General features: G+C 41.3%; 1 protein-coding gene across 1 annotated transcript; it reads right to left on the bottom strand.

Moving 5' to 3' along the window:
* Nucleotides 1-339: 339 nt before the first annotated feature.
* Nucleotides 340-27,807, bottom strand: snx25 (sorting nexin 25). Its single transcript, XM_074647734.1, has 22 exons — nucleotides 27,577-27,807; nucleotides 26,549-27,296; nucleotides 25,076-25,160; nucleotides 20,058-20,274; nucleotides 17,452-17,624; nucleotides 14,942-15,128; nucleotides 14,374-14,444; nucleotides 11,702-11,892; nucleotides 11,121-11,252; nucleotides 10,657-10,806; nucleotides 10,364-10,492; nucleotides 9,206-9,370; nucleotides 8,874-9,005; nucleotides 7,688-7,828; nucleotides 7,439-7,552; nucleotides 6,483-6,560; nucleotides 5,461-5,544; nucleotides 5,257-5,374; nucleotides 4,866-4,932; nucleotides 2,762-2,943; nucleotides 2,564-2,664; nucleotides 340-1,247 (listed from the first exon to the last, which is right to left on the bottom strand). The coding sequence occupies exons 2-22, from the start codon at nucleotides 26,903-26,905 to the stop codon at nucleotides 1,182-1,184; spliced, it is 2,940 nt and encodes a 979-aa protein (XP_074503835.1). The 5' UTR covers nucleotides 26,906-27,296; nucleotides 27,577-27,807; the 3' UTR covers nucleotides 340-1,181.
* Between the last annotated feature and the right edge of the window lie 64 nt (nucleotides 27,808-27,871).

Below are 27,871 nucleotides of genomic sequence, written 5' to 3' on the forward strand. Positions count from 1 at the left end.
TAAGAACTACCTGAAATGACAGAAACCATCTTTGGGAAAATGTATTTGACGTGTACTTTGACTTTTTAGTTTGGCCCATGTCCCATCCACTAACATGGAGGAGGCGGGACTTATGACCTATACTGCAGCCAGCCACCAGGGGGCCATCCAGATGTTTTGGCTTCAGTTTTGGGGAGCGGTCATGTCGTCCATCTTTATATACAGTCTATGTTCCGGACGCTGGGTCATTGGACAATCTGTGTCAATACTATTATATAATAGTTATGGATAATATTTAATTTGGGCAAATCTTGTAGTTTCAAAGACCATTTAAAAAAAATCAAAAATACCACATCCACATCTTGTTTGCAATTTATTGCTTATATAAACGCTCTCTAAACAATTTTTGGTAAAAATAAAATCTATCAATAATAATCATAAATAAAATCATCACAATGACTTTTACATGACATTATATTGCACAATTATAAGCCTTAACAAGAATCACAGAACACAAGTGTTGTTGCTCAGGTTGTGTGTAGAAGGAATGTTCAGAGGTCCGTGGGCAATGACGCATTGGTTGCCTTTAGAGGGCGACAGAGAATCTGAACTTCAACTGTCTTTGCTGCATTTAATCAGGGTCTTTAGATTATCAGCTCTACAAACTGATGACCAAACGATCACGTTGTTTACTTTCACACATTGTTACTGTCTGTATTCTATAGACCGCCACAATTTACACAGGAACAAAAGATTTGCTGTGGTACAGATCTAATGGTTTGGTGCTGTTGAAATAATAAAAAAAAAAAACTGCAGACGTGGCTCACATGATGTCAAAAATACTATTTGTTCTTGTGTGAATGTGGACTTTCAGGTACAAATGTGATCCGTCTAGTGTAGACAGCTGTCTAAATAGGAGACTCCATGTGGTTTCTCCCCATTCACACAGACGAGGTTAGATCTGTACCACAACAAAGTGAAACATCAGCCCCGGTCAGTCTGATGTCAGCTCAGCTTTTCATCATTTCACAGCAACAGAATCACACGTGTCTCGGTTAGGACCGACGCAGCTGCTTTCTGTCTGAGGTTGAACCCGAAGGCCGTCTCCCTGTCTAGCTTGGCAGTTTATGATTGGTCAGCTACAGAAAGGCCTAAAAGATCCAAAGACTCCATTTGTATTAAGTGTATGTGTGTGTTAAAGTTCAGATGTTGTCCACTTCCGCGCTGAGTTCAGGGCACACTTCCTTCAGTAACATTTCCATCAACACCTAACGGAGACAGTGAGACAAAGTGATTAGCTTTGCGGCAGTTTGTCCATATTATATATTCAATTGTATGAAATCTGCTTTTATGGCAGACATTGGTAACACTTTATAATAACCATCATTTATAAATGGTAAATTGATAGTCAAGTAAGGGATAATGTACAGCAAGGCAGTCATTGTTGTGAAATAAACCCACGACACGATGCCTTCCATCGCCCTGAAGGGGTTTACTTCACATCAGCGACCCGCTAGCTGTACATTATCCTGGTTATTACACGGCTACTTACTTAAGAAATCAATAATTTGACACAAAAATGGTCCGCCAGAGTCCGACATCAGAACTGCTCCCATAGCAACGGTCTGTTATACATAGTAACGGTCTGCTATAAAGAAACGCTGTGATTGACCAATCAAAATCGAGTATTCAACAAAGCCGTGTAATAATTAAACTTAGTTAAGTTATTTTACTGTTAACAAACAACAAAATTAATGATATTTCCTAATTATTAGTGAGGATATAATTTATATATTAATTTTATTCCAACAATTTATTGTTGCACACAATATAACATTTTACATACTATATATATATATATATATAAGTATTTGTTAACTAGAATGGCACTCGGAGAGCACAGACCTCCACCAAGTTGCCCGAGTATGACAAACCAACAAACAAACCAACAAACCAATGCCAGTGAAAACATAACCTCCCTGCTAGGCCTTCGGCCTTGGTGGAGGTAATGATTAAGATATTATTTGTAAACCTTAAAGGAATTGTTTGTAAACCATCTCTAAACATTATTTGAATGCTATTATAAAGTTGCAACCGGTGATTATAATATCTTGTTAAATGGTTAATAAATACTTTGTAAACCATCTATAAACAATATTTAGATCGATAGTTAATACTTTGTCAATGGTTCATATTTGGTTTCTGGTCCATCTATCTATGTAATGTTTATAGATGTTTTTACATGATTTCTAAAAGGTTTACAAATCATTTCGTAATCACTAACAAATACTTAATATAGTATATAACATGTTATAATATGTGCAACAATAAACTGATAATAAATACCTTACTAATGTAATCAGAATGATACAATATAGAATTTATAAACTAATTATTTCATATTATACAAACTAATTATAAAAAAACATTAAATATAGCATTACTAATAATTAGTAAACATTATTAATTATCATTTAATTGTTTAACAGTAAAATAACTAGTTTAATTAACTATCAATTTACCATTTCTAAATGATGGTTATTATAAAGTGTTACCCAGACATTGTTTGACATAATATTCTTACATAGAGGAGATGTTTGTTGGCACTAGCCTCCTGCAGGGCATTGAAGATCTTGATGATTCCATAGCGGGCATTCTGCTGGCCAACTAGATTTGCTAGTGCATCTGACAGAAAAGATCATATGGAAACAAGGTAAAGAGGTCAGGCGTGTTCATACGTTTAACATCTATAGGTCATGTTTCCATGTGTTTCAGTTGCTACCTGGGATATTGTCAAGTAGTTTCTGTTGAGCCCGGTCCTTAGTTTCACTGCGCTCAGTGTCAGTTCGGACGTTGAGGTGTGGCGCCAGCTTCCCATTGGGCCAGAAGTTGTCCCTGAACACACTGATGTAACACACCATCATCTGTTCACAGAAAATCCAGTTCACTGTGTCCCGGATCTGTCTGGAATACAGCAGAGAAGATGTTAGCCTCACAGCTGTTCTCAGAGAGCATAGAAAAAATACCGGCCTCATGCAGGAAACAATATATTAAACAAATTTCCTCTTATTTTTGTTCGTATCCACAATTTGTTCTGATTTTGTTATTGCCCATTGATTTCTGGGATTCGCCGATGTTTTCTTATTTTTGCTTTTCTCTTAAGTAAGAGAACATTTTACGAGTGGTTGAGAGCACTCTTGCCAAGAAAAGAAAAAAGCATCTTGTTTCCACAGTCCACAAATTGTTTGATCAACGCAAGGAAACAGAAGTTTTACATTTGAGGAACATTAAAAAAAACATGAATATCATAAAATCAAATTTGGATTATTATTTGTTTGTGAGTAATTTAAAATGATTGGATTATTACATTTGTGAGTAATTATAATGATTGGATTATTAAATTTGTGAGTAATTATAATGATTGGATTATTAAATTTGTGAGTAATTATAATGATTGGATTATTAAATTTGTGAGTAATTATAATGATTGGATTATTAAATTTGTGGGCTAAAGAAATACTTTTGATCCCATTGATCCCAATTAAGACTATAAAACCCTTGGATGATATTGCGTGGCTTATATACTGCTCTTTGACTTTCCTGTAACACCAGTACTGACGTTCTGGAAAATCACATGTTTACTTTGTTTAAATTTATTTAACAGTACCTCAATTTCACTACGGTTGAAGTTCTTCTTCTTACAGCCTTTTTTGGTGGATACTCTGTAATTCTTGGGCATGTGCCAGAGTATTTGCACACGGCACAACACCTACCCTAATATAGTGGTTAGGGGGCGTTGCCTACACTAATACCTGCCTTTATGTTGTGTTTGGGGGACGTTACCTATGCTAATAATAAAAAAATCTTCCAGACGCCTTCAATTTATTATCAAGTTAACCAATTTATGATTCATCATTCAGCACAACCTGGGTAAGAGCAGATTTGGATGGTTACGAGTGTTTGGTGCATCTGGAGTTGACTTCTCTTGTTTTTTCTCTGAACAGAAAATTAAGAGAAAATATAAGAGAAATTTAAAGGACCAGTGTGTAGGATATGGTGCTATCTAGCATGGAGGTTAAAGACTACAACTTCTCCTGCGTGCCAAGCGTGTACAATTGCTACGGTGGCCGATGCAAAAACGCGAATGGACCTCTAGGGCCAGTTGTTGTAAGAGTAGAGTGGTTAGAGAGTGTGTGTGTGTGTGTGTGTGTGTGTGTGTGTGTGTGTGTGTGTGTGTGTGTGTGTGTGTGTGTGTGTGTGTGTGTGCGTGTGCGTAAGTGGGAAGTGAGTGGTGAAGCGAGAGCGAGAGCGCGAGAGCGCGAGAGCGCGAGAGCGCGAGAGCGCGAGAGCGAGAGAGCGAGAGAGCGAGAGAGAGAGAGAGAGAGAGCGAGAGAGAGGCGGTGACAGGAGCGAGTAACGTTATCAACTCCGGCCCAAGCAGGAAAAGTAACTACTACTGTAGAAACATGGCGGTGCAACGTGGCGGAGACCCGCTCACTATGTAGATATAAACGTCTCATTCTGAGGTAACTAAAACACAATGATTCTTATTATGAGGTAATTAGACACTAAAGAAAACATACTGATTCATATTATATTCCATTTCTGCTAATAGATCCCTCATATTGTTACACACTGGTCCTTTAAGAGAATGTTGCTGCAAGAGGCCCAATATTTGTTACACAAATAAGGTACTTGAACAGAGACACTGTGATTGAATGGAACAAAGTCAGTTCTGCAACGTATTTTATGATTAAACTTCATGAGTTACATTCAAATTAATTGGAAACTAATTATGTGTTATTTATTATTTATTAGGACTTTTTTTTGTTTAAATGTGACAGCCCAGGAATAGTTAATCAACAGGCCAACTTGCTAGAACTTACTTGTTAATAGTTCGTCCAAATGTCACCTGGACTAGTGCAATTAGAGTCTTCCTCACCCACTTAAACACTGAGGAGACAGACAGACAACGAGAGAAGGAAACAGTTTGGATATATTCACTCATATGCAGTCAGAATTCATCATTTGATCCATAGACTGTAGATAAAGATGGACGACGCGTCTCCACCTCCTCCCACTGTACAGAAGAAGTGAAGCAAAAATATTCCAGGAGCTGCCATCTTGAGAATTTGACGTCACTTGGAGCCAGAGTCTGCGCGGTAGTGATCGGGCGGTGGAGTCTCGGTCTCTTTCACGTCAGACTTTTTTGTTTGCATATTGATATTAAAATGCAAAATGCAACAGTGATTAAAAAGACAACTGTACTCTACTCACTTCCTCTGAGTTCAAAGATCTCTCCTATGAGCATGAAGCAGGGTTCAGCCAGGGCGTCTCTCCTCCCGTCGGCCTCATCACCGTAGTCTGACAAGTCGCTGTCATCGTCAGCCTCCTCCTACAAACAGCACACACACTCCAAATGAGGATGCAGGACAGTCCACGAGTTTCCTGTTGCTTTAACAGTGGTGAATGAATGAGTACCTCAGTATGGGAGAAGAAGTCTCCAGGTAGCCTCTCCAGGAAGGAGGCCAGAGAGAAAGAGGATTTCTTCTGGATTGACATCACCTTCAAGCATTGAACAAGATATCATCACATGTACTGTATGGAATCATACCAATGCTCTAATAGGCCGGAGAGCAATGGATGACCTCATCTGGACAAATCCTTTTGTATTTTTCCAGATGAGGCCTGTTAACATATTTCCCAATTTCCCTTGGCTGCTGCTTTACATACAGATATCTTTCAATCACTCTGGAACACATTGGAAGGAATAAAGGTCCCATATTGTAAAAGTGAGATTTTCATGTCTTTTATATTATAAATCAAGTTTAAGTGCTATATAAATACTGGTAAACTATCAAAACGCTCAATATACGGACAAATACACACGGCCCGTATTCAGAAATTGTGCGTTTGAAGCAAGCTGTTAAGATTTCTGTCCATTTGTGATGTCACAAATATACAATATTTAGACCATTACAGGGTTTTAAACATAAACATTCTAAATGTGTCCCAGTTTGTTTCCTGTTGCAGTGTATGTGAATGACATCAGCTGACAGGAAGTAAACATGGACCCAAGCTGTTGCATAGCAACGCAATTCCGTTGCAATGCACTAAAACGGAGCATTTCAGACAGAGGGTAAATACAGGTATATTCAGACAGACAATATGAGGAAAATAAAGTTGTTTTTTTTAACATAACAGCATGTAAACATGTTCTAGTAGAAACACAAAATACAAGTAAGAACCTGAAAATGAGCACGATAAGGGACCTTTAAAGCCTCAACTACTAAAACCTGAATGAACAAACAAAGCTTGTTATTGCAGTAGTTCATTGTAATGAATGTACTGTAATATATTATACATGTTTGTAAGGCATATTTTCAGGACACACAATCATGTGCTTCTAATGGGGATCCTAAAATAAACAATAAACATGATGTTTCTAATAATGTATTAGTAGCCCCGATGTATTTGAAATGTAAGTATGATAAATTGGTTACCTTGAGGTGCTCTGGGGATGGGCTGAGGAACGCGTAAAGAGCCTCTGACTGGCACAGTCGCTCATCTGTCAGCAGACGCTACAAACACACACACACACACACACACACACACACACACACACACACAGAGCTGAAGTCATCATCAACATTATTTTAGCTGGTATTATAAACTAGAAAGAAGCCCAGAGCTGGGTGTTGTTCTCCGGTGCAGTGGTTCCAAACCTTTTTGTCAGACTTATTTCAACCATTTTTCCATTTCTTTTAGCTATTTCAACTTCTCTGCTCAGTTAGTTTTCATGCACTCTCAGGCTGCATTCACACCAAATCAGGCATTGCGGCGATTAGCGCAGGGCTGCCCAGCAGTGTAGGAGTGTCACTTAACGGCCCGATAACGCCAAGCGACCGCACAGCGATCAACGTCGTTTGTTCCCTCATTGCTGAGTTGCACATCTGTGGATCGCCAGTTACGTGACTGGCCACCGCAGCGTGACGTCAGGTTGCGTTACTCCAAAAGTAGATTTTTGTTTAAACTTTTCACCGCAGGGCGCTGCATTATTTTCCTGGCACCCCCCACGATCCCTGCCGTCACAGCTTAAACGCACTACCCCCATTCAAATGAATACCTGCTTTGGTGTGAATGCAGCCTTAATCGCAACACATGGTGTTCACCTGACTCAATATGTATTATATTAATCAAACTGTCATTTCTACTTTCCCAAACCAGTTGAACTACTTCACAACCTTTCCATGTACCCCCTAGCAACTACAGAAATACCCCCTGGAGTACAGGTAGCCTTGAATATCTGCTGTAGTGTATCGTTGAAGTTTACTTGTAACTATAAAGAGAGCACTTTTATGGTTTAACTATTACAGCAGATATAATACTAAGCACCAAATTATCCTCTTGTTGAGTTAGTAGTAGTAACATAGCTTAGCAGTACTGTTTCCATGTTTACCTGGAGAAAGGCATTGAGCTGAGTTTTGCTCTTGTCTAAGAATTTCTGGTCGATGGATTTGAAGGGAAGTTTACTGAGTGATGGTAACTGAAGTTTCTTCAACGATGGAAAACACTGAGGAAGAAGACACACAGACATTCAGGGGGGCAACAGTTAAGACATTCTCAAACAGTGGTAATGCAGTATAAACATAAAGCAGAGTGATAACTGCTCACTGACGCACAGAAAGGTCTGGTGGTGTTGTGTTACCTCGGTGAGTTTGCGGTGCAACATCTGGAATTCAGTGAGTTTCCTCTGGACGCTCCAGCGACTGTTGGCTGTTTCCTCTCCTTCTACCAGGCTAACACACACACTGTAACAAGCTGCTGTCTCACCCCCCTCTTCTGTAGCCTGGAACACACACACACACACACACACATGTCTAAATGACTACGCAATTAACATTAGCTTGGCATAAAAATTTGATCCATATACAAGAACATATTTCTATTTCTATAGTTGTTCCAGTGGACTGGAGACGCACTATGCATTAAAGGGTAACTTAGGTAGTTTTCAACATGGACACTATTTTCCCACACTGTTTGAAATTGGTCCAGTATTGAGGGAGAACGCTGTAACCGGCAGCCGCTATACAAGCTTTTAGGGTGAGCAGCGTTCATGTAACATTACGTCCACTAAAGTGCTTGTTTTTGCCACTGACAGGCTCAGATTGTTATAATAAGTGTCTGACAACATTATGGAAAGGACCCTACAGAGATATAAAACATTTTTCTTACCTTTGCTATTGTGTCCAAGTCCCGCTCAAGGAGAAGTCTCGTTGTGAAATGTGAATATCCGTATACTCAGGCTCAAATAAGTACCGTCGGCCATCGAATTCAAATACCTCATCCACATTGTGGAAATCATCTAAATATTCAGCCATGGCATTAAAAATCTTTAAGATAACACTAAGCTACGCTTTCTGTACTCCAACACAACAAACTCTGCCTGCCGTTGTCTTCCGGGCAACACGTCACCTCGCCAGATTTCAGAGCGAGACTTCTTCTTGAGCGAGACTCTTTCCATAATGTCAGACACTTATAATAACAATCAGAGCCTGTCATGGCGAAAACAAACACTATTAGTGGACGTTAATGACGCTGCCAGCTTGCCCCTATACCAACATATTGCAGCCCGTGAGCAGCTGCTGTCTACAGCGTTCTCCCTCAATACTGGACCAATTTAAAGAAATTGTTTTCCTTTTTAGTCAGTGAGACACATTAACATGGGGAAAGAGGGTCCAGGTTGAATTGATTTGGGTGACTGCATCTTAAATGTTTGAAGGCTTCAACACTGGAAATCAGCCTGTTAGTTATGGCTAGCTTGTATTTTCAGCAGCCATTTGTTGTTTGTGATAAAAGAAAAACACGGTTAAAAAAACAAGAAATAGCCCTACCTCAGCTGTAGTGATAGTAGCTCTCCAGTGGCCCAGGTTTTCACACCACCAGTCAGTCCTGGTGATATGCTGCTGAAGTTCACCGTGTTCTTTCTCCATGGCTCCGATCTCTTCCTTTAGTTTGCTCACAATCTACACAACACAACAATACAGATACATAAGAAGACTTTTTCACCTTTTTCACACTACATACAAGTTCATAGCATCATGCTGGAGGGGCCTCTATGTGCACATTCACCAACTTGAATCCTGTGTGTATTTGATGCTACCCTGCTGTGAACTTTTAAACTGAACACTGTCTTTTTTTGTCACAGTGGCTCATATTTTATTACCTTTTTGTCTGGTTTGGGTGCATTCTGGATGGAGCCCAGGGCCTGTCGCTTATACTCCAGTTTGTCGTAGAGTAGGCGGAGTTTTGTAGCAGCATAGCTGGCCTGCTCATTGATTCTTTTACTGCCTTCATCACCTACCTCCTCTACTGCGTCTAGACCCTGGCACTACAGAACAAATATATACATTTATTAAAATGTGTAATAACAGAGGTATACACATTTAAAAATTATCAATTTGAGTATTTTAACAGATTAAAGGGATGGTTCAGGTGTTTTGAAGTGGGGTTGTATGAGGTACGTATCCATAGTCAGTGTATTACCTATGGTAGATGACGGTCACCACGTCCCCAGTTAGGAGAAGCAGAAAGGAGTTACAGCACGGAAGCAAAGCAATGTACTGCTGTGGACGGGGCAGCAGCAAAACATATTTAGACACCTAAATAAATCAATATCAGTGTAAGTTTATGCTATATTTAAAATATTTTTGCCGGTTTACCTTGCCGTGAGACAGCTATACTGACTATATTTCGGATGGTACTGTGAACTGAAGCCGTTATCTATGCTCTCGCCAAAGCAACCAGACTCCTGTGAAAAAAACTGTAATTTGACCTCACAACACGGGAGTTGCTGATCTACCGCTGCCTCGATCGGTTAGTTGGTTTGTGCTGTTATGTGATTCTTTGGTTAGTTCTGATTCCCCAAAGTCACACTTTAGCACAAACCAACTAACCGATCGAGGCAGTGGAAGACCAGCAACCTCCATGTTCTCTGAGGTAAAATTATAGATATTTTCAATGGAGTCTGGTGGCTTTGGTGAGAGCACAGATGGATACAACGGCTTCAAGTTTCCCGTCGGTAAGGGCTGTCTGACGGCAAGGTTACCTGGCAAAAATATTTTAAATATAGCATACACTTAAACTGATATTGAGTTGTATTAGGTGGGTCTTTCTTTTAGGTGGTTAAAATATGTTTTGCTGCCGGCTCCGTCCACAGCTGTACATTGCTTTGCTTCGGTGCGGTAACTCCTGTCTGGGAGCGTCCCGACCATCATCTACTGTAGGTAATACACTGACTATGGATAAGTACCTCATACAACCCCACTTCAAAAACACCCAAACTATCCCTTCAACATTTCTGACAACATTATGCATGTCTGACCCCTTCTTCCTCCTTTTCCTCAGTGCTACACTGTGATTGGCTGTGCTGCTCGTCTCGTCTGATCAGCCTATCGTAGTGGTCAGAAACCAGGAACGAGGGGTAGTATCGCTCTCTCATCGTCTCAGCCACCTGGAGGATGAATGAGAGCAGCATTATTGTCGTTTTAGAACATTTTGACACCGTGGAACGGAAGCACACCATTGTTACTTGTACCTCTGAGGACCTCTAATAAGGAAAGTTATGGCAATTAGTTACAGTTAGTTAGTTAGTAGCAAAAGCAGCAGCAGTAGTACCTGTTCTTGTAGTCTAACAAAGACTTGTGTTCCTCTGTTCCCCACCAGACTCTGTTGGATCTCCTTAAGGAGAAACTTCTCCACGGGGATCTCCCTGCTCTCCACAAAGAACTTTTGGTAGATTTCCCCTACGATTTGGGGCACTTCATTCTGTCACACACACACACATAAAAGAACAAATAAGCAGTTACTCACGTACATTTTCCGCCACATTAATGTGGTTTACTATACCACTGATGTCCCACTACAGAAATATCCACTTTGCATTTCACTGGCAATACTGCAATTGCAAATGACAACTGCTGACACAATGTGTATTGTGATGTAGAGGAACAACAGGAGCAATATTTTGCAATATTGTGTGAAAGCAACACCCAGGCCCAGCACTGGTACAGCACACAGCAGAAAAACGTTACTATATCACTGTACTATTAGCAGCGTTGGGCTGAACCCTCTGGAATCACCTTGTTGGCAGTTTTCAGTGTTTCCACCAGTTCCCAGAAGCTAATCAGAGCTCTCTTATCAACTCTCTCCATATAAACTCTGAAATGCTCCCTGTAACCTGGATTACACAGGATGTCATCAAACTGGAGAATCTGAATGTGGGGAGGAGAGAGAAAATGACAAAACTTCAGCCATGTGGAGCATGCTTTCATCCAAAGCACAAAAAGAGACAGTTCACCCCAAAATTAAAAATACACATTTCAGGTGTAAAAAGGTATTTCTTGGCGCTTTGAGCACCACAAGCAGAGTGCCATCTAGTTCCATTATATTGGAGAGAAGGCAGACATACCTACGGCCGATATCTCCAACAGTCGGCAACTCACACCAAAACAATCTAGACTGATAAATAGCGCTACAGGTAAGAGGGAAAATGTGTTTTTGATTTTGGAGTAAACTGTCCCTTTAATGCCATGCTCCTCACAAGAAATATATCATTCATCACTTACTTAATATCTGAGATAATGTTCTAAAACTAAAATATTCAGATCAACCAAGACCACACCAGCTGTATCACAGACAATCCACCTTGTCTGAGTCTTACCTTCTGACTTTGAGGCTCATCGCTGTCATCAGTCCCTCCTTCCTCATTGTTCTCATAGTTTGGTCCACCGAGGAGGCGGATCCGTTTCTCACATTGTTTCTTAGCAACAGTCAGCTGATTGATATATCGTTTCATATCTCTGGCCCTCAGCAGGTCTGCCTTCATGGCTGCTGACTCTTTACCTTTTCGCTCTAACAGAGAGGGACGGCAGGGGTTGGAAGACAAGTGTGAAGCAGCTTTGGTCACACAATAACACACGATAGCACAGTTCCCTGGTGTGGAGCCACTGAACAATCAACAATCACAGTTGCTAGACATTGCTAACCTTGTGTTACAAATCGGTTCTCTCAGGCAAGCAAAGTTGCTAGTGAAAGCAAAGTTCCATACAGAACATGTAGTTGGTTTTTATCAGGGCTGTCAAAGTTAACGACATAATAAGGCTTTTACGCAAATTCGTTTTAACGCCACTAATTTCTTTAACGCATTAATGAAACTTGCAATTTTAAGGGTGTAGCGGGCTCAGTTAGCTAAAGTGAAGATACTGGCATCATATGAAACTAGAAACCTAATGAATCCATCGGTACCAACCATGTCATACTAGCTTGTCGCGAAGGAGGCTAAATAACACTCCAAAATTGCACTAAATTTTGGCAAGGAAAAACTGTCATGGTCATTTGAAAGGGGTCCCTTGACCTCTGACCTCCAGATATGTGAATGTAAATGGGTTCTATGGGTACCCACGAGTCTCCCCTTTACAGACATGCCCACTTTATGATAATCACATGCAGTTTGGGGCAAGTCATAGTCAAGTCAGCACACTGACACACTGACAGCTGTTGTTGCCTGTTCGGCTGCAGTTTGACATGTTATGATTTGAGCATATTGTTTTATGCTATATGCAGTACCTGTGAGGGTTTCTGGACAATATCTGTCATTGTTTTGTGTTGTTAATTGATTTCCAATAATAAATATATACATACATTTGCACAAAGCAGCATATTTGTCCACTCCCATGTTGATAAGATGATTAGATACTTGACAAATCTCCCATTAAGGTACATATTGAACAAATAAAAAATGTTAACTATGGACAATCATGCAATTAATTGCGATTCAATATTTGAATGGTTTGACAGTCTTAGTGCTAATATAAGATGGATAACATTGTAAACATTATACCTGCTAAACGTCAGCATGTTAACATTGTCATTGTATTGGCATTAGCATTTAGCTCAAAGCACCGCTGTGCCTAAGTACAGCCTCACAGAGCCGCCAGCATGGCTGTAGACTTAGTCTGGTTACATGTCACTTGAACCCTAACTCTCAGGTTCAGTTTTCATTGTCCGGTCTTGGTCTTTAACCCACTTTGACATGAGGGTGAACTCAGTGTTTACAGGCCAACTAGGAAGTGACTGACACAGCTCAAAGGTCACGTCTGACCTGACCATCTAGCTCTCTACATGGGACCTTCAGAGTTGTTGCAGCAACAAGAGAAGTGGAGCGTTGTACAACTGTGGTTACACCTACATGGTGTATTAATAGCAGATCAGCTGACTGTTGAGCATAAATAGATTTGAAATTGTTTTTGGATAACTCCACAGTGCTTAAAGCTGGAGGGAGGGAGTCTTTTTCGGGTCATTGGGCAAAAAATTCAGCACATTGTAATTCAAGTGTTCTGAGAGATAACTAGACTCTAGACTAGCTCTGTTTACAGACTTTAGAAAATCTAGTCTGTGACGGGAGACTTTGGCCAATCACAGGTCATTTCAGAGGGAGAGCGTTCCTATTGGCTGTTCTGAAAATGCGGATGCGAACGTATGTCCCTTCAAATAGTGAAAGCCTGATTCAATGGCAGAAAATCCTGCAGAAAAAGTTGCCTATAGCATTGTCATCTCAAAGGACTTTACAGGCCAACAAGTTTGCAAAGAAAACAGGACGGTAGTTCTCATAGAAATTGACGATATATAACTGCATCGGGTTCACAATCACGATTGGGATGATGTTTGAAATGAATGACTAGTACTCCTACAGGTTACTATAGACCCCTTTAACAGCCGACGTCATGATTACGTCACGGTGTTAGCTGGAGGCAAAACAAAGGAAAGACTGGAGGCAAACACGAAGCACCTCAGAGTAGAGGGCCAAAGTTACACATCTAAAATGTCATCTTGCTGTGTGGTTAGGTGCCAGAATCAATACCGCATACATCTGAGATCTAGCGAGCTAGTTTGCTAATGGTTTAGCCTTTATTGTACGACTTTCTTTTTGGCTGACTTTTACGGAAAGATAGTTAACTATAGTCATCCAAAGATTTATACGCCCTGACTTTGTCTTCACAGTGCTACTTAGCTAGCTTGTTAATTCCGGCATGCTTTCATGCAACACTGGTTACAGAAAAGGAGCCCAGCAGCAGCGCTGGGTCTCTCTGTCGCACTCCTCACCGCTCGTCATGTTTAAAGGGGTCTATAAAAAGTGTCTGCATATACTGGGAGGAGGTGGGAGGGGCTTAGGACAAAGAGGGGAGACAGGTGCGAGATGAGGGTTGTATTTTTTAAATTCTGCCGTTTCCAGAAAACTGCCTACCATAGCTTTAAATTCACCCATTTTTTGTTTTGTATAATCATTTTTCAAACATATTTTCTGTCATGTGGTGAAGTGTAGTGTTTCTGTACCTTTCTGCTTCTTGAGCTGAGGGAGGCTGCTGATGGTGGTGGCATGAATAATCTCCACCACTATCTGATACCTACAAAAACACAGAGATGTCAAATTTCAATCAATTGTTAAACTCAATCGATAAAAATCTAAATGGGTTGTCTTTGGATAAATAAACTGAAAACTAGTGAAATAAACAAGAGGTATAAATACGGTATGACGTGGCACAATGGTCAAATCTTACATGGATGGTAATTTTAAAACACGCACAACATATATAGTACAGTATGTTAACAGATTCGATCAAATCTACCAGTAACAATTCAGTATTGAGTCATTATTTCTCAAGCTAACAAGACAGTATAACAGTATCATGTCCAGCCTGCTTTTAGATCTAATATAGAGAGACACTGTCTGTTCCCATGGTAACCCCACAGCAGCAAATGGACTGGTGGTTAACACCGTCTGCTTAACATGTTTGTGTTATATATACACAGTATGGTTGATTTAAGGAAGGCTACTCCAGACTCAGTTTAATAAGGCAGTGCAGGTGTTTATGTATGACAGTGTGTGCTGTTTGTGTCGTGCCTGAGTTGTTTGAGGAAATTGACATCGGCAGAAGTTGATATCAGTTTGACGAAGTCTTCATAGGAGGCAGCGTAGGTGTAGGCTTTCTTCTGCTGCTCAGCCTGCTGCTCCCTCTGCTCCAGCTGAGACAACAGCATCCTGTTTATGGAGTCTGGATCGCTGAGCACTTCTACTAAAGGCTTCAACACTGGGGCACACACGCACACACGCACACACGCACACACGCACACACGCACACACGCACAGATATAAATGTATATGTAAATCCAGAAATCAAATGAATACTGTTAATTGAGTCTGAATCACTGACCATGCTGTTACAAAATGAAAAAAACATACATGGACATAGAATATACAGTACGGTCTTTTTTTACCTGCCGAAACAGAAAGCAGTAACGGTGACTTCAATCACCCCAAGTCTCCCTAATAAAGTGACTGTCAATGTGATTCACAAATTCAAAAAAGTGTGAAGTTACTCTTCAGGCTTTCAGAGGGCCAAATGTGTGGGAATGCAGTTCTAGAGACAGGACAGCAGCTAGAAATCAAAATAATACATTTCCACTCTCATATAATGTAATACATAATACTGCTGAGAAGTCCTTTTATTCCATCTATTACTATTAATAACAGAAAAATGCTTTCCAAATCAAAACCAAAAAAAAACAGATGAACAGACGCACAGACAGCATTAGTGATTGATAAAGTCTGATAAAAGTATGCCGTATCATACATATTCTGATGCATTCATTCAATACACTTATTCTCATCTAGAAAACAGAGATGTTTCTTTTGTAGAATGTGAGATCATTAGCAATGGCCTCAGTTGTTACAATAGACATTTACCTTCATCACAAAATACCTGAAGAAACCACAAGCTTTATGATGTTATCTACCGTAATGTCCAGTTTTACATCTGTCATGGACCTTTTTTCACGGCAGACATCTTCACTTGTCGTAGCAGGTGCAATTAATAACATTAACAATGGCTCCATTCCATTTAGGTATCCACAAAAGCCACACTAGAAAGCAAGCATGCACAGCATCTGGACCTTGTAACTGGAACACCTAAATGGAATGCAGCCATCATTATTGCTATTAAAGGTCCCATATTGTAAAAAGTGCGATTTTCATGTCTTTTATATTATTAAGCAGGTTTAAGTGCTGTATAAATACTGTTAAATCAAAAATCAAAACACTCAATATATGGAGAAATACACACAGACCGTATTCAGAAATTGTACGTTTGAAACAAGCCGTTAGGATTTCTGTCCATTTGTGATGTCACAAATATACAATATTTAGACCATTACACGGTTTTAAACATAAACATTCTAAATGTGTCCCGGTTTATTTCCTGTTGCAGTGAAAGGTCTATGGAAAGGAGGCTGGGTCACGGGCGGTCATGGGTCTTGGGGTATAGGGTATAACACATGCGCAGTGTAACTGAAGCTGCGGTCGTGCGTTGCGATTGGCTCAATTTCGGCGAGTGCAGGCGAGATTTTACTGCGCATGTGTTATACCCCCGGAGATATGACGCGTGACCCAGCCTCCTTTCCATAAGTCTTGTTTCAGTGTATGTAAATAACATCAGCTGACAGGAAGTAAACATGGACCCAAGCTGTTGCCTAGCAATGCAATTCCGTTGAAATGCACTTAAACGGAGCGTTTGAGACAGAGGGTGAATACAGGTATATTCAGGCAGACAGTATGAGGAAAATAAAGGTTATTTTTAACATTACAGCATGTAAACATGTTCTAGTAGAAAAACATATATGAACCTGAAAATGAGCATGATATGGGACCTTTAATCTCCTGATATCATTTCAAAATGTCTTCTGTGAAAAAGGTTTACTAACTTGTAATTCTGGGTGTCTTGAGCAAATTCTGATTTCAAATCAAGTTCAGTCCATTTCTTTATTTTCCCCATTTCTTGTATCCATTTAGAGTCGAGATTAAATTAAAAAATGCCTTTTAACCCTTTTATATCACCTCCCTAGTCATATTGTGAACCTAATTAACATTATATGCAAAAAATCTACAAAAAATTAATTTCATCGTATTTCTTAAAATCAAAGTCCAATCATCTTTTCCTCCTGTAAACCAAAATATGTCGCGTGTTAATGCTCGCTAGTACCGACCAATAATATGACATCCATCAATCTGCAACTTTGAGCAACAAGGGAGGTGTGTTTGGAGGCTCCGTATCACGCTACATTCTAAGCCTGCACACTTTTTAGTGGTCCAATCAAATGCAAAGGATTTGATTAAAATCTCTCTTGTAACTGTACACCGCTGAAATATTCCGATTCACTGGGGAATGTCTCACAGTACAGAAGCTGAAGACGCTTTAACTTCCGTTTCACTGGGACTTTAAGTTCTGATGACTATAGTGGGGCAATAATAATACAAAAGATGTCTGAATTTAGAGTTTGTGTTCACTAGCTGACCCAAATACAGGTACAGTATAGTGTCATATGTAGTACTTGTACACACCCACACACTCACAGTACCTTTAGTAGTGATGACTTCTGTGAGGCAGCAGCGTAGTGTATGTGACTTGGCATCCTTTTGTGGCAGCAGACATAGCAGCAGTATTCTGGCTACACAGCGGAGGAAGGCCAGCTCAGAGTCTGGACCCACCAGACAGGGATGGAGAGGAAACGGTCGAGTGCACTCCTCCGGTCTGGATACACACATGAAAGAGATGCAGATTAAAGTGAAGATAGAAACAGAAAGAGACAGAGTGATATTCTGGCAGAGCTAGATGTCAGATGATATATATGAGATCCGACTACACTGACATTATTCATACTTCAGCTGCGTCGCATCTCGCTGTCTTCGCTTCTAAAACCTGACTGAACGAGACACGCTGCTGCTACATTGTTCCTAAAGTACTGAAGACGAGGGAGGCCAGACATCTCTGTGGTGTGATAAAATCATAAGTCTCGCCTGACTTGCCAGGATAATGAAAGCAGATGGTGTGTGAGTGACTCATCCCTCTGTCTGTGAGTGTACCTGGCAGATGCTGCAGACAGAAGAAGGAAGTGAATGTAGAGGATTTTATTGTTATTTACGCTGTACTGAATTGCCATAATTTCCCCCCACCTACATAAAATGATAGTACCGAGTATGAACACTGGTGCGACGGGAAATCTTTCCATTAAAAAGGTACTGTTTGTAACTTCTTACACGTATAAATCGGGTCGGTGTCTCATGCGCGCTCGCGAGCGGCTATGCTGTTCCAACACAAACTACACGGAAGCACCAAAACCGCAAAGTTATATCTAGTGAAGCCCGGCTTGCAAACAGTGTCAACTCTTCCTGTTCCGGCCCCCCGACCGCGACCAGAAGACACAGGGGAGCTTTGGTCTCCAGGGCCGGAGTCTCTGCTCCTCTGCCTGCCTTCACTCACACACCGCGCTCGTTCTTACTCGCCCCACCTCTCACGTGCATGCGCGCACACTACACACTGTAGAAGACGGGAGGCTGAAGCAGGACAACACAGTATCAGCATTGATTCATGGAGAGACCTTCGTCTGGTCAGCTAACATTACTGCCAAGCAGCTGAAATATAGAGTGATATTGTGCTTTTAGCTGACGTGTGTCTCCTCACTGTTTTGACCGATGCTCGTTCATGTCTATGTAGAGCGAGCACGAGTGCGAGCAACAGGACGCTGACTTTCGTTGACTTAACGGCCACAGGTGTCGCTGTTAACAAGACATTTCTGATTCTTACATAGAGTCCCTTTAACAAATCAAAGATGACATATTTTTTCTGTTGAACAACAGACCATATTCACACGGCAGACATTTTGCTCTTACGTCACGCTCAGGGTGGGAAGGATCTCTTGAAACTAGTCAGACAGCTTTATAGCTATGGTGAAGTGGTCCAGACATTCGACTTGTGTACCCCGGCTAAGGGTTGAAACAATCAAATGTGGACAGATAAGTCTGTAAAGATCCCCAAAAGAACCCAAACAAAGAGATACAGAAACTGGATTGAGGGTTAGATCCATGAAAGAGAGACAACAGCCTGTAGGCCTATAGAGAGCTCCAGGGATGATGTGCAGTATTTTTGTAGGTCAACCAGGAAGTTAGCATCTCCTAAGTTCCCTAGACAAAAAGCCTACAGGATTTTTTCATTGGGTTTTGGATTATTGCAGAAAATGAGCTCTGTGGCAAACACACGTTTATGATATTTACACGTTTTGTTCAGCAAGAGGATCTCCACAAATGAACACCGCTTTTATGACTTTTGAAGCAATCGGCAGAAGTGAAACGCCAACGTTAGGCTATAAACAAACTACACCACGGTCACATGAGCGCGACTATACACAATGAGGCTGTAATGGTGGACGAGTCGGCGTAATGAAGTTTTGTAGACTCATTTAGCCATTTGTTAGAAACCGCCTTTTTAAAGACACAAAAAGGCTTCAAAATTCCTGAGTGGGATATATTAATTGATGTATTTTATGTTGTAGAACTATGGCTGTCAATCGATTCAAATATTTAATCGTGATTAATCGCAACTAATCACAAATTAATCACACATTTTTTATCTGTTCAAATTGTACCTTAAAGGCAGATTTGTCATGTATTTAATCCTCTTATCAACATGAGAGTGGGCAAATATGCTGCTTTATGCAAATGTATGTATATATTTATTATTGGAAATCAATTGCCAACACAAAACAATGACAAATATTGTCCAGAAACCCTCACAGGTACTGCATTTAACATAAAACAATTTGCTCAAATCATAGCATGGCAAACTGCAGCCCAACAGGCAACAACACATCCTGCATTGTTCCGGTTCCTAAGAAGAACGACTTCAAGCCACGAGGGAACCGGATGTGCTAAAATGCTAACTCAATCCCAGGTTTTAGGACTCAGTCCTGTAGCACTCTACATACAGCTGTCAGCAGTTTCCAGAGATCCTTCCCACCCTGAGCATGACGTAAGAGCAAAATGGCCGCCGTGTGAAAATGGTCCATGGAAGCTCAGGAGTGAGGAACACATTATTTTACTGTGATGAACACCTTGGAACACCCAAGCATCAACTAAGCTAATGCAACATAAACTATGTACAATTACATGTGTGTGTGTGTTTGTGTACCTTGCAGATGCAGCCTTGAGGTCAGTGAAGTGTGTGTGTAAGATTCGGATGGTGTCATAACACACCACGTTGACAAGGTCAATGTCAGCGAGCCTGGATCTCAACTGCCCAATCATCTGCCACCAGTCCTCCGACAGCATGGAGTACAACTGGCCCTCATCGTGACTCAGAGGGATGTACCAGGACAGGATGTAGTCTCTGTAGGCATAGTCAAACACTGGGGAAACACACAGAGAGACAAGATGAATACTAAAGAGTCAGACAGCAGTTCTTTACATTAGAATTTTAAATCCGTTGAAGACAGAGAAAAGAATTCTGAAGTGTTTAAAGTGCAGTCAGTAATATTCTACCGTTTCTTTGCAAACTAGAATTACCTCCTCACGGGTTGTATATCTCCGCCAACCAGTCAAGTTGCAGTTTACATTCATGTCTGTCCAAAATGTCATCACTTCATCATTTTATACTATTAGACATTTCTGTTAAATTGTCATAATCAGCATATGAATTCTTGAGTTATGGCACAAACGGTATTTTGTGAGGTCAAAGTGATCTTTGACCACTAAATTCTAATCAGTTCATCTTTGAGTCCAAGTGGACGTTTGTGCCAAATTTGTAGAAATTCGCTCAAGGCGTTCCCGAGATATCAGAAGTATGATACAGACGTGAGGTCACGTTGATCTTGACCTTTGACCACCAAATTCGAATCAGGCACCACTATGCTCTGACAACCATTATTTACAATGGCTTGCAGCCACGCCACAACGAGTTTTTGCTGCATCGAGCAAAGCTCAACCTTGGGCGCTGCACGCTGTGTTGTGTCGCGAATTATAGTTGCGAACAGCTCTCTTATGCCGAGAAAAGACAGCTCTATTGTTGTTCGGGTGGAAACAGTAGGGCTTATACACGCTGTACAGTGCCAGAAACAGGTTGAGATAAGGAAAAGGGGGAGAAAAAAACAGGAGAATTGTGACCCTGGGAGGAAACCGGGTGAGGGCAATGAAAAAACGGGACTCTCCCGGGAAATTATGAGGGTTGGCAATTATGTCGGCGCAGAGGCATTAATCGATTCTGTTGTGCACTAACAAGTGTTGCGGATCAATGCCAGTCCTCTGTTACCAAATGGCTGCTGAGATTTCAAGCTTTCTAAACAAGAGGAGCTATTTTCATTGTAAATGCTCTAATCTCCCAGGACCCCTGAACTACCCACAGTGTGCATCGCAATAGATTTAATTTCCCCGAAAACCCAGGTGAACACTGGTGCAGCATTTGAAAGGCGGAGGAAGTATCATCCATCCATCTATTTTCTACAAGCACTGCTTATCCTGTGCAGGGTCGCGGCGACAGGAGCCGATCCCAGCAGCACACATTGTGCGGGAGGCAGAGTACACCCTGAGCAGAGCGCTAGTCTATCACAGAGCTGACACATAAAGACACTAAGACAGACAAACGGACAGATGACCTCTCACACTCCCGTTAAAAGTTGGCAAGGTTAGGTAGCCAAATTAAACATTGTTATAATATACAGCCTTGGGTTTTATCTCTTACACAAAATCTCAACATTTCTCAGTCAACATGTTGTTGGAGTTTTCCACGGCTGCAAGCAAAATCACTGCAAAAAGAGATTACTACTAGTATGAGAAGCAACTGTTGAAGTATTCTACACAGCGCTATTTATGCATTAAAGAGGATTTCAACAGTGAAACTTCAATCAACACTAATGCTGGCATAACGCCGTACTGATGGAACTAATTCAGGTTTGCTTTGAAGGATATTGCGGTACTTCCCCCTCTTTGAATCAATACTTAAGTAAAACTCCGTAAAATATGTGAGTCAAATCAATCGTTCCTTTTTTTGATCTGTTAAGTAAATGAAATGCCTTTCAACTCTATGCTTTGGAAGGGATCTTAACATCTTTACAAGGATAACAGAAGAGCGGACATGGTGGACGTGATATCGCACGTGACGGCAGGGTTATAGCAAGTCTGGGGAGTTTTAATGATCTGATCCATAAATGTGATCTGAGCTGAGACAGTTACCTGTTTACTGTGTATATACACACTGTCACTAGGTGAAGTAGAAGAAACACCGTCACATATGGGGAGAAACGCGGAAATGCAGAAAAGCTGTTGTGCAGTGGGTTAACCGAGGCTTTCACACTAAGATTTAAGGCACGTAAGATACGTGAAGTAAATATCTAAATGATGTTGTGACAGTTCCTACTGATGGATAAGTTAGCTTAGCTAGCTTGAGTGAGAGGCTGCTGCAGTACAGTCATACAGTACAGCAGCATCAGACCGTCGTCTCCAGCTAAAGCTCAGCCATTTACACTAGATCAGGCAATGCAGAAAATACACAAGTCTTCCCATTCATTCTGAATGGGGGGTAGTGCATTTGGGCTGCGACGGCCGCAGAGGGTGCCAACGAAAAACGCAGAGGCGCACGGCGGGAAAAGTAGAAGCAAAATCAACTTTTGGAGAAACGACGTCACGCTGCGATGGCCAATCACGTAACCGCCGATCCAGAGCTGTTCAACCCAGCCGCGGAGAAACAAAAGACGTTCATCGTTGCAGTCAATGGGCCATTAAGGTGATTCTCCCATACCGCCACACAGACCTATGGAAAATCGCCGCAACGCCTGATCTGGTGTGAATGCAACCTAAAGATCAAACAGTTGGTTATTAACAGGCTGATTATTTACAGACAACACTAAGCTAAACAATACCTGGTGATTCAATCGAATATGTAATGTTATAGATGTCCGGATGAGCAATATCCGGCCGCTGTGTTGGGTCATTCCTCCACTTAGATGGGGGAAGACTGAAGGGACATGATGGCAATAAACCTTAATCCATAAAGGTATCGTGAACGCTCAGGTTCAGACAAGGTTGCAAAATAATTATTAGACATGTGTATAAAACCGACGTTTGTTTAACAAGAGATGAATGCATACAAACTTGTCAAAATTACAATCCAAACACAAGTCAAATTGCATTGAAGTCTATGGGATCTTCTGTTTTCTATCCTTCAAAAAGGGGCCGTGGCCTTGGCGATGACGCAATGCCGGTCTGGTCTATAGACCAAAGATATGCAGGTTAGGTGAACTGGTGACTCTACTGCCTGTAGGTGAGAATGCATTGATTTGTCTGTATGTATTAGTCCTGTGATCTGTCCGGCGTGTAGCCTCCATCCACCGTGACCCTGAAAAGGATCAGTGGTTTAGAAATAAGGTGGATAGATGAGTGGATGGATGGAAAGGCTAGTGCTTTGATAGGAGTTCAATTTGACTGAAATACCACAGAGAGTACCGCATTATATCACCATCAAGCAACATTTTCTCTTACTTTGGAAAACAATTCTAAAACTATTAACTTGGAAGTCATTGGTAAAATAGGAAAGTATCATAAAAATGTTTTTTATGAGCAATTTTATGCATTTTCTTATGTGCTATTCTTAATCATAAATATAAACTAATAATGATAAGTCCCCTGAGAAGCTAATGCCCTGAACTAGAGCACTTGATTTAAATCCAAGAATTGAGCAGCAACAAAAACTGATGCAGAAACACTGTTTATCAAAATAACTGACACAGCAGGTTTTGACCGTGAACCTAATAATGTAATCATAAAGTCGTACCACACTACGCCCAAGAAACCTTTTCAAAACACACATGGGAGCATATGCAAATACACACCCTCGCTGTAAATCCTGGAGCCATCTGTTACTTGGCAGCCAGACATAGTGCGTGTGTGTGCGTGTGTGCGTGTGTGCGTGTGTGTGTTTGTATGGGACGTTATGACCAGGACGTTGTACTGTCTTAGTCCACTATGAGTGGGAGGGATCACTGACGGGGTCGTGGTGACTGACAGAACCAGAGCTCCATCAGTCAGCACTTTTCTCAAAAACAGAAGTTGAAAGTTTTTTTCCAACGGTGTCACAAACATTTCATGATGGTCTACGAGTGATACAAACCAGCCAGCTGCCTGAGACACTCACTGAAATGGAGACTGATTGATTTTTGAGGAACATGTAAACTCCACTTTGAATTTTTTAAGTGAAGAAAACAATGTTGAGATTTTGGACACGTAATTGTTAGGGCTGGTACGATAACACCTATCTCCCAATTCAATACTATACTTGAGTGCCGATTCAATATGTATTGTGATTTAATTTTTTTTTCCAGCAACCCAAAAATCAAAGAATAAAGACATTTCCCTCACAAATTAGTGGTATTTTCTTTTTAATTTATAAAGGACATGTTATGTTGTATACTTCTGATGAACATAATGCAATTAATCTTATTTCTATATGTATTTTGTATATACAGTTCCCTTTGTTAACACCTTATTTTGAAAACCAGATGTAATAACACGTGTATACTTCCTCAAGTCCATCGCTAGCTCTCTGTAGCCCTCCCATCAGCTCCGTTCTCTTTATACATCCATGGTCAGCTCCATCGGGGCCGTTTGAATGCAGAGAACATAAATGTCAGTATATGGGTGCTCTACAGTTGTAGCGTCAGCTGATTTGACCAAAGGAGATGAGAGTGACGGCTGGCTTGACCACACGTTACTGCGATATGATAACGTTTCCTGTCCATGACAGAGTTAGCATGCAGCTTTAGCCGTGATGTCTAGCTCTGCTTTTCCTGTCAATGTGTGAAACCCAAAGTGTTTCCATCCTTTACTGGATGTGTAGTGTTTACCACGCTGGATTTAACACGTGACGGACGTTTCCTTCTTTCTCGTTTTGGCACGCTGCGGTTTGTTTTGTTTTTTGACGGATACAGAACGGATATGACGTTGCGTTACTCACACTACAACAATAAAAGTGGTATCTTCCTTCTACTTCCGCATAGATTCAAATGAAGCAAATATATAGATCCTGGCATTAAAAAAATCTATTTAAAAATCGTAAAAAAAAAAAAAAAAGCAATATTAGGTGAATCTATTTTTTCCCCACCCCTATAAGATGGTCATAAAACACCTTAGAAAATCTCTTAGGCAGAGGTGATCCATTACCTTCCTTCAGAGCTTTGTCCACATTGTGTGACACCACCACCCTCCTACTCTGGTTTGACTCCTGAACTGGCACCAAAAAACGGGCCTGAAAAAACAACAACAAGAGTATCAGATCACATCTCTTCACTTCACATCACAGATGGTAACAACAGCATAAGATCAGGAAATATTGGGCAACAGGAAGAGAAGGAGGAGAAGATTGAGAGCTGAGCATCTTATAATCCTAAAATCCTAACAAACAAGGCAGCCCGAATTTGTCATAGCTTATACAACATGTCGCCCAGACAAATGCTTGTGACAATACTCCTCCACTGTCAACATCAATAAGTCATCAGTGCACAGCAGCGTGCAAACACTGCTGAAAGGCAGCCGCTGGTTTGTGGCTGCCTATTAAGGCGAGCCACCAGCCGGCTGCAAGGACACAATCGCTTTCCTTGCAGAATAAATCACCCTATATATCTGTGTGTGCATGTTTGTGTGTGTGTTTAAGTGTGTCTAAATCCAGCAGACTTACTCCGCCTCATCTATCATAGAACAACACAGTGAGGATCCAGAGAGAGAGAGAGAGAGAAGATGAGAGAGGGGAGGAAGATGGGCAGGGGAGGGGAAGAACTGAGGGGGATGGAAAAGCTAAAGAGGAGAGTTAGAAAAAATTAATGAAATCAAACTCAGATGTGTAATAATAATAATAATAATAATAATAATAATAATAATAATAAGGAAAAGAAGAACACGACGAAGAATAATTATATTTTTTTATCATGCTGTATCGAATCGGTACTCTGTATCGGGAAAGAAAAAATGGTATCGGAACATCTCTAATTTACGTGTGCTCCAATCTGTTGAAGTAAAGGTAGTTGTGGCAGCAGTTAGGGAGGCAATACCAGTCTCTAATTAATAAACTGTGTCCCTCACTGTGTGGAAGTGGCATGAATCCTTCTTTTATGTGTAAGGAAACAATCAGGCTTGAGTTAAACATCACTTTCCTAATTTTGTAAAGCAAAATGTGTCAAATAAATACATAGATAACATAGCATAAATTTAGTGAATTGTTATTTATTATTGAAATAATAAATCGTACACTAACAACAAAATTAACAGGAATTACAATTCAGATGTAAACCTTTTTAATGCAGCAACAAAGTGGTCAAAACTTCAACAGGAATTCCAGTATATAATGTAGATAGTATATAAACATAGAATTTAATTTAAAAGATCAGTCCCATTGTCACCGATATCCGATCCAGCTATTTGAATCAGTATCTGTATCGGTGCATCCCTAACAGCAGTGCTCTTAGATAACAGGAGAATTTGACACTTTTTCTCTCCATCAATGGTTTCCAGCAGTGTGTTATAATTCAAAGTGTAATGCTAATGTAATATGAAAGGGGGCTGGCAGAGAGTGTGTGTGTTGCCAACAGTGTACTACATGTGATGGATGAGTGTAAACTAGGAGACACCAGTATATCTTACCATCAGCTTGTTGAAGAAGTCCAGCCGTACAGCTGACTGCCTTCTGTTTCTGTCAAAGCTGCTGACTTTGAGAGGACTCTTCCTGACCAGCAGAACAAAACTCCCAGCCAGGAAACACAGCAGGGCGAAGGACACATAGATGAACAACTTCAAGAAGAAGGAGGTGAGAGTCAGGCCTCCCCAGGCCAGCTGGAACACTACTGCTGCCACCACGCCCAGGCAGAACGCCGGGACGAACCGGAAAGAGGAGCTGGAGGTGGAGGTGGAGGACATGGGCCCCTCTCCTCCTCCTCCTCCTCCGGTGCTGCTGCTACTCCCTCCAGCCGGTGGTGAGGTGGTCGTTGAGGGGGGGGGCATACTGCGAGTCCACCATCCAGATATGTGTCACTGCTAGTGAGGCTGGAAAGTTGCTCCGCTGGTCTAGAGAGGCAGGTAGACTGTGGACACCCGGGTAGACCCTCCACTACAACACGGTCTCCAAGACCAGGAGGAGGCATCCCCGCTCGGACATCTCCTCTCAGACCCTCTCACACACGATCCTAGCATCGGCCCGCCCGGTGGACACACGCACGGAGCCCCGTCGGCTTAGTCATCCACAACACGATCCTCCAGACGACAGGACAGGACAGGACAGGACAGGACAGGACAGGACACAGGGCTGGTCTTCAAATAGAAGACAGGAGCTGCCAGACGGAGAGAGACCCGGGCTGATGGCTGATGGGATGGATGGAGCAGCATCCACCGTCACCTTGGAGACAAACAGGTAGAAGGGTCGCTTAGTGACTGTTGCTAACCAACCGGGCTAGCAGGAGGCTACACTAAGAAGCTAATAGAAGTTACTGATTATCTGCTTTAAAATTAAAAATACATCAAATACAAGTGAGAGCCAGTAAATCAACTTGATCTGGCTGCACTACTAAGACTACTAAGACTACTGAGCCAACTGCAACACCGACAGACAGCTAGCTAGCTAGCTTATTTGCTAAGTAACCGATTGAACAGCAGCTAGCTAATGTTAGCTCACTCACCTAGCGTTAATAGAGGTGTGCGACAACAACAACACTACATCCTCGCTTTCCTCCCGGTAAAATGATGTATCGGAGACGTTGCGGTGGTGAATAAAAGGTGTTATAAACGCAACGGGAGAATCTATATATGAGGTGGTCTGAAATCCGCCAACAGATCACAACAAGCTGCTGCTCTGCTCTTCTCTTCTCTTCTCTTCTCCTCCAGCTGGTTCACCAGCTCTCTCTGAATGGGAGAGGCTGTCAGCCAATCAGCGCCTGTGTTAACCACGGAGGGTGCGCCGGTTTTAATAAACGA

This window comes from Sebastes fasciatus, chromosome 10, assembly GCF_043250625.1.
Source record: "Sebastes fasciatus isolate fSebFas1 chromosome 10, fSebFas1.pri, whole genome shotgun sequence".
NCBI lineage: Eukaryota > Metazoa > Chordata > Actinopteri > Perciformes > Sebastidae > Sebastes > Sebastes fasciatus.

Coding starts and splice junctions, on each gene's coding strand:
- snx25 (XM_074647734.1), bottom strand. CDS start 26,905: ATGCCCCCCCCCTCAACGACCACCTCACCACCGGCTGGAGGGAGTAGC. Junction 17,625..20,057: donor CTCAAGGCTGCATCTGCAAG/GTACACAAACAC, acceptor GTGTGTATCCAG/ACCGGAGGAGTGCACTCGAC. Junction 10,807..11,120: donor CACTGAAAACTGCCAACAAG/GTGATTCCAGAG, acceptor TGTGTGTGACAG/AATGAAGTGCCCCAAATCGT.